This window comes from Solanum pennellii, chromosome 1 (assembly GCF_001406875.1).
Source record: "Solanum pennellii chromosome 1, SPENNV200".
Classification (NCBI taxonomy): Eukaryota; Viridiplantae; Streptophyta; class Magnoliopsida; order Solanales; family Solanaceae; genus Solanum; species Solanum pennellii.
In genome coordinates, this window is record NC_028637.1 from 93,609,149 (window position 1) to 93,616,978 (window position 7,830).

Below are 7,830 nucleotides of genomic sequence, written 5' to 3' on the forward strand. Positions count from 1 at the left end.
TAAATAGAATAGGTCTATTTAGTGCTTATAGCTTTACTTTATATAGGTTCAGAAAAAGAATAAAATGCTAGTATTATATTAAGAAAAAAAAGGATTTTTATATAAATAATTAGTACATTTTGTTGAAATCAAGTTATTCCAACCATGAATAATTTATAAATATCAACCAATGTGTCATTTTATTCACATAACTCTCAAATCTCAGTTTCTACTTTTTGTATTTTGCAAAAACAACTTGAAGCAAATATTTTCTGAAAAAGATACAAAATTGAGGTAGCAAATTCAGCTAAGCTGGTACTTGGTAGACAAATCCATTGAAAAATGCCTATATAAAACACTCAAATTTATTTTATACCAAGGCAAAAGAGGAAAGGTAAAGCATCAAACTTCTCAAGTAAAGAACCAAAGTACAAGGAGCTGCATCTCACAGCTAAATTTTTGAACAAATTCAGTAAATCTGTAGATATTGCAACAGTTAAAAGGTCAGCTATATTGACAATAATTTCATTATAAAGCTTTCTATCAGAAAGCAAAGCTATTCGCGTTCTCATGCATAAGCAGCATATTATAGGACCCGATGAAATTTCTATCTTTACAAAAAAATCCAAATCCAAACACACCAAAAGGAGGACGAGGGCAGAAGGAGTATCACAATGAAAATGGCTTCGCATACACATCGAATGGCTGGCAAGCTGTTAACTGGGGCTCCTGAAAAGTGCAGGGCAAATGTCAAGAACTACACTTACATTCTGTAACTCAAGGAAAATTATGGTAGAATAATGAGTATACGCCTGTACGAGTAAGTTTGATAATGGTCATAATTTCAAATGGAGAAAGCTGATAAACACAAAACACGTTAAGTCTTTCAGAGCATAGCTAGTGCATTTATGCTCTTCCTAACCATGAGCTGCAAATGGAGTTGATGCTTCGATCAATGCCAAAAAGAATTTTAAAACGTGGGTGAAATACACAAGGGTACTGCAATGAACTCCCAAAATCACCCAAAAGGAAGAATAAGATTGGATCAAGCCTAAGATCACTTAAGTAATTGCGAAGCTCCAAAAATTGAAGTTTGAAAGCCTCAAGTGAGCCAAGATTTTTTTTCAATTCAAAATAGATTTGAATTATTCAAATATATGATATTGTTGACATTCTACTTAATGGTAAAATGAAATCACTAGATAACTAGAACATTAGAAATAAAAGTGTGTGCAAAGCCAATTTTTTTAATTCAAAATGTATGAAATTGTTTTCAACATTTCACATAGATGATGAGAATTTTAAAAAATATTACATTAACCTTATATATCTCCTAAAACATTGCATACATGTCTATATAAATTTTATTGTACAAATTTAAACCACTTATTAGAGACAGGATTCAGCATCTAAACACTGCTTCTTCAAGAGCATTTTTTTCTTTATCAACAGGTTGAGCTGAGATCTAGACCTTTTAAATTCTTAAATCACCTAGCAAAACATGTACAGTTCCAGGACATTGACAAGCATGCATGGCAGGATAATCTAAGAGGAAATGGCATGGGGAGAGTGTGGCAGAAATTAAGGAGGGTGAAGCAAGCACTAAAGACTCTCAATACAACTGAATTTCAGGGAGTTGAAACTAGAATCAAGTTGTACAGATAACAGTTGCAGGATGTACAGAGCTCTATGAGCCAACCAGGCCAGCCTATAAGCTTGATTGACCCAGAAAGAGAGGCGAAACTAAACCGAGACAAATAGTTAAATGTAGAGACAGAAGTTAAGGGTGCAATGGTTGAAACTGGGAGATGGGACATGGTAATACATCTTACTTCCATGCTAGTCTAAAAAATAGGCTAGCTCAGAATAGAATCACCAGCTTGACCAGTGCAAATGGAAATATAATGACAAGCAGCAGTGATAAAGAGGAGGAGATACTTGGTTTTTACAAAAAAATTATTGGGGAATTGTGCAAACCAATTACCAGCAGTAAATCACCAAGCAATGAGAGATGGGCCTAGATTGGATAGAGGGCAACAATCACATCTGATAGTGCCTGTCTCAAGAGATGAAATACTACAGACTCTACAGGGAATAAATGACAACAAAGCACCAGAGTCTGATGGTTTTAATGCCATCCTTTTCAAGAAAGTGTGGGCAACTGTAGGAGAAGAGATCACTGATGCTATCCAGGAGTTTTTTCTTATCAGGGAAGCTACTTAGTGCCACTGTGACACTAATCCCTAAAATAGACAATCCATCAAATATACCTGCCTCATGTTGTACTGTGGTGTACAAAATTATTTCAAAAGTGCTCACTATATAGAATGCAGAATGTGATGGATAGTCTAGTACATAAAGGGAAGTCTGCTTTTGAGCCAGGTAGGCTGATAAATGACAACATTATCTTGAGCACTGAACTGGTCAAGGGCTATGAGAGGAAAGGGGTATCCCCTAGATGCATGCTGAAAGATGATATGAGGAAAGCATATGATTCAGTGAAACAGGTACTGATTCAATTGAAGTTTCCAGTATGTTTGTGGACTGGATTTTCGTTTTCCAATGCACAAGCACAGTGTCTTACACTGTCTTGATTAATGGCTTCCCCAGCACTCCCTTTGAGGCAGAGAAGGGGCTAAGACAAGGATCTCCACTATCTCCTTATCTCTTTGTTTTAGCCATGGAATATTTCACCAGACTGCTTAAACAACTGAGGAAGTCCCCAAATTTCAAGTACCATCCAAGATGTGCTAAAATGCACCTGGTCCAATTAAGCTTTGCTGATGACCTACTCTTGTTTGGTAAAGGCGAACTCACATCTGTTAGACAAGTTTATGAGCTTTTCAAAGTTTTCTCATCAGCTTCTGGGCTGGAAGCTAATATAGATACAAGCTCCATTTATTTTGGAGGAGTGTCACTTGACATGGAACAAGCTATACTACAGGAACTAGGCTTCTCACAGGGCACAATGCCTTTTAGATACTTAAGAGTCCCCTTAAGTACTAAGAGAGTAACTATTGTGCAATGCCAAACCATTGATTGACAAGATTATGGGAAGGGTACAGAAATGGACCTCTAGGTTCCTTTCCTATGCAGGAAGGGTCCAACTTATCAGAGTGGTGTGTCATTCTCTGTGCAAGTGTTCTGGTTACAGGTGTTTATCTTACAAAAAAAGTGATCAAATGCAATGAAGGGTTATGTAGAAGTTTCATATGGACTGGAGGTGCAGATATATCAAAGATGTAAACCAAGGACTACAGGAGGCCTAAGTATCTTACGTATTCAGTAGTAGAACAAGGCAACCATCTGCAAACTCTTCTGGAACCTGAGCAAAAAGGAGGACAAGCTATGGGTACAATGGGAGCATGTGTATTATGGGAAACAAAGATCAGTGTGGAATATCATTGAGAGGAAAATACTACAAGCACATTAATACTTGGAGGCTGCGGGATGGAATGTGCTATGGAATGAAGCACAAGTAATACAAATAGTGAAGTTCTCAATTAAGCAAGTGTATCAACTGCTAAGAGGGGAATATTCAAAAGTAGATTGGAGGAAACTGGTGTGCAATACTATTGCTTCCCCAAATTGGACTTCTATCTTATTTTTAACTCTACATGGGAGCCTCCTGACAAAGGAGACCACTTGCTTGGGGAAGTGTGGATAGCACCAGGTGTATACTGTGTGATGCCGGGAATGAGGACATCGAGCATCTATTCTTCAGCTGCCCCTACTCGGGTCAGGTCTGGCAGAAGGTTCTACAATGGCAAAATATCCAGAAGCAGGAATCAGGATAGAATGATGGGCACAAGACCATTACAAAGGGAAATTACCAGAAGCTGAAATCTTTCGAATCACACTTGCAGCCAGTGTTTACTAGATCTGGCAGGAGAGGAACCATAGGATTCTTCAGAAGAAGAATAGAAGCTGTGGCACTCTAATTAAGAAGATTGTTTAAGAAGTCCATATTAAAGGAGGAACCAAGCCGAAATTAAGCACGAAAATGCAGATGCTAGATTGGTACCCTATCTAATTAACTACTGGGTTATACGTGGTATTGGATAGACTAAGCAATGGTTTGGGGTAAAGTATGATAGAATGCTGGAAGTATACAGTTCTAGAAGATGTCCAGACTGTTCTTTTGATTTGTAACTCTCACTTGGTAATAAAATCAGTTTATTTAGACAAAAAAAGGAAAAACAATACACTTCAGTGGCAAATTAACATAGTTGGTTCAAGTTACCTGACTAAATCCTCCACCCATACCACCACTACCTCCTGTCAGAAGCATGGAGATGAGAGATGTAACAGCACCGCCACCAAAGTCACCCCCTGAACTTCCACCAGCTTGTCGAATAGCATTTCTCATTGCCGTCAATATACTTCCATATGTGGCACCATGACCACGCTCAATAGCTTGAATGAAACAGAAAGTCATAGCACCAGTTGAAGTTATTTTTGAAAGAGCCTGCACATCAAAGTCATTAGTTTCCTAATAGCTTCTAAGTTTAATCCAGTATACAGAAAGAGAGATAAACTAATAGTTTCAAGTTAAATTCAGTACACAAAAAGAGGGATAACATTAATCAAACTTACAGATGTATCAGCTGAAGTTTGATCATCATCACAACCACTAAAAGAGAAAACTTCACCACCATTAGTTCCTTTCCAGACACCAGAACGGGGACGATGGTCTTCCCATACATATTGCCCGCTCCTGTTTTCATGAAGGTATTAACTCGTGTACTGTATATCATGTTCTAATTTAATCGTATTTGTAAAATTTGTTGTTAAGTCAAACCATATATATTCTCGAACTGAAGAGTCACTTATGGAACATATCATATCTCAAATGTCAAAGTAACCTATTAGTGAGGCGGCTCTTACTTATCAGACCACTATCTTAAATGAAAACAAAACAAAAGATACTTCGTTAATCTTTAAGATTAGGAATCTCTTAGTTGTAAAATAAATACTCATTAAACATATTTAATGAAATTCGACTTCTTGTTTATCCAACTATACCTAAATGCTTCAACCAATAGATAACAATATCTAAACAAAGAAAATATCATAAATTACTAAGGATAAGTGACATACCTGCTCATTCTACAAAGGAAGGGGAGGTCTAAAACAGTTCCGCTGTGGCAAGCATCTATAATGGCATGAAGTTTTACTCCGTAAGGAAGAGGCCTGACAATTGTTGCATTGATTTCATCATCAACAATCATACCCTGAGTTTCAAAATCTAGAGGACATAAAGTTTCATCATATCCATCCACTTCATCTCCATTGTAATTCCTTTGTCTTGAGCCATGACCAGAATAATGGAAGAGTAGCGAGTCTCCCGGTTGGCATCCCTGTACAAGCCAATACAATGCCATGCGCATGTTCTGTTTAGTCGGAGTTCTGTATGGATCGGTTTCCTCTTCTGCACATGCATTTTGACAAGAGAGTTGAAATTATGAAACACAACTCTTAAAACAAATTACCCAAAGTTGTAAATATTCAAGCATCCACACTTCTGAGATTATTGTCAATGTAAAAAGGATAAACTATGATAACTAGTTGTTTCAAACAATAGGAGAGTCTAGACATACAATCATAAGTATTCATTTTTGCAACTTTGTTAGCTACAAAGGAAAATGTGATTTTCCTTTGAAAATTGATGGTGGCAATCAAAACTCAAAAGAGTGTAGAGGTTGCACAACTGACCAAATAAAAAAAAACTATTAGAACGACTCCAGGCCGCTAAGATCCCTAATGTTAGACGTACCATCATCTGATCATGTTGAGTGTTAGTCCTTTTTTTCTTCATAACATGGTTAGCCCCACCCTGAACCCCCATACACCTAGGAGACTGAAAATCATTTTTTTCTCAGTTACTCCTTTGATGACTCTTATTCCCTCATTGTTAGAGGTTGAAGCCCTAACCACACAAGCCTATCCCTTGAGCCTCTGAAACATTATTGATGATCATTCGCTTAAAAGGGGCTCTTTTGAAAGGAAATTTCCTTCTTTGACATGGTTTCGTAACCACGTGTATACTGGGGAACAAAGTTGGGTATTGTTTTGCCTAAAAAGGGAAGATAAACAACTTCTGCAATCTCAATCAATGTTTCCCCTTGGTACCATGTAAATAAAGTTCTCCCTTTTATTACATTTCCAAAAGGTCATATCAATTAACTACATCTCAATCCTAAACAGTTGAGTAAGGTAAATGCCATCTACAGAAGAACAATTCTTAAGCAACAGAATCAAACAAATCATCCTAATTTATGCAATTCATATAATTGTCAAAACAGCTTAAAAAGCACAAAGATTCAATTTTTTTTTTACCAGTAAGCATAAGAATAGACGCCTCGGGAAAATGAAACTTGTTGATCAAGAGATATTTCATACATTTAGCATCATTAAGGCATCCTTTCAGCTCATGCCTGGAATACCTATACGATACACCAACAATCACAGCTTTCTTTCTTCCATGAGCATTAGGTGGTGGGCCAGGAGGTGCGTGGTTGTAAGGGGACGGAGGTGCGGCGGCGGCAGAGGAAGACGGTGGTGGGTGCTGGTATTCATTATGTGGTGGTGGAGGAACAGCACGCGGGTCAGCCAACTGTGTTACTGCCTGACAAATCGCACAACGAATGGATCTTGCACCTGGTGGTAGCTGTAATGGGGTATGACAATTGGAACAGTTTACCAGCATCATCATGGCTGATCTATGGCTCAAGAAAATTGGGGATTTTTGTAAAAAATACAAAGAATTTTTGGGTTTTAGGGTCAAGGGAGAAAAATTGAGAGAATCAAAGAAGATGAAAATGGAGGAATGATATGTTAAAATTTAGAGTATAAAAATATGTAATGTAATATACAAAAAGGTTTTGACTTTTTATTATTTGGAAGAAAGAATCTAAGAGCAAAATAAAATGACAATCGCTAACGCAATTTGGCATTTTAGTATTATATAAAAAGTTTAATTTTAATTTTATTGTTCGAAGTTTCCATCAATTATACAAGTGTTTAGTCCGCGTACGCATCGATGCGATAACTTATCTTTCGTTTGATTATAAATTATGAAATTGAAATTTAAAAATTTAAGTTTCTGAAGCTGCAAATTTTATGACTTGAAATTTTTATTTGATATTTAACTTGTTTTCTTTTCTTTTTGTAAGGAAAAGTCTCAATTTCTTTTCCTTGATCAATTTTATGATCAAACATATATTTAAAATAAATTTTTAAGAATTTATAACCAAATTTTAGCTTAATATATAAGGGGTGCGTTTCAATTTGATTTAATGTATTATCTATTTAATTTATTAATTTTTGATTTTTAAATATGATAAATCAATAACTAAACCTATCAGATATTTTTTTCAAGAAAAAACATAAATATTTTTAGAACTATCGTAAATGTTATATCAATACCCTCGGTCATACTTTGCGGTCATTAGTGGCTCTGTCGTCCAAATGTAGAGCACATTTGCCCCTCACTCTAATGGAATAATAATTAGTGATGCATGGCGTAATCCAATGGCTCAACTGACCCAAAACTTAAATACCCGCCCATCACCGGTTTAACCCACTCCATACACCATTACTCAGACTAACTAATATACCTAAATAGAAATATTATTTTTAGTTTAACCAATAAGAGAAATCTTATAAAATAATGATTAACTTTCACATAGTAAACATAAAAATCATATTAGTATGTTATAGCTATAATTTGTGTTAGGGGTGTACAAGTCAAACTGAACCGACGAACCAAATCGAACAAAAAAAATGATTTGTGATTTTGTTTGATTGGTTTGGCGTTGAAAAAAAATATCAACCGCTGTTGATTTGATT

At 36.1% G+C, this 7,830-nt stretch overlaps 1 protein-coding gene across 1 annotated transcript; it reads right to left on the reverse strand.

Annotated features, from left to right (window-relative positions):
• Positions 1-367: 367 nt before the first annotated feature.
• On the reverse strand, positions 368-6,890 carry LOC107030632 (metacaspase-1). Its single transcript, XM_015231933.2, has 5 exons — positions 6,319-6,890; positions 5,080-5,410; positions 4,576-4,696; positions 4,223-4,447; positions 368-708 (listed from the first exon to the last, which is right to left on the reverse strand). Exons 1-5 carry the CDS (start codon positions 6,692-6,694, stop codon positions 649-651), a joined length of 1,113 nt encoding a protein of 370 aa, XP_015087419.1. The 5' UTR covers positions 6,695-6,890; the 3' UTR covers positions 368-648.
• Between the last annotated feature and the right edge of the window lie 940 nt (positions 6,891-7,830).

Excerpts from the sequence above, each read along its gene's own strand:
- LOC107030632 (XM_015231933.2), bottom strand. The coding sequence starts at position 6,694 with ATGATGATGCTGGTAAACTGTTCCAATTGTCATACCCCATTACAGCTA. Across the intron at positions 4,448-4,575 it reads AAACTTCAGCTGATACATCT|GCTCTTTCAAAAATAACTTC; the intron begins GTAAGTTTGATT and ends TTTGATGTGCAG. Across the intron at positions 709-4,222 it reads TGGGTGGAGGATTTAGTCAG|GAGCCCCAGTTAACAGCTTG; the intron begins GTAACTTGAACC and ends TGCACTTTTCAG.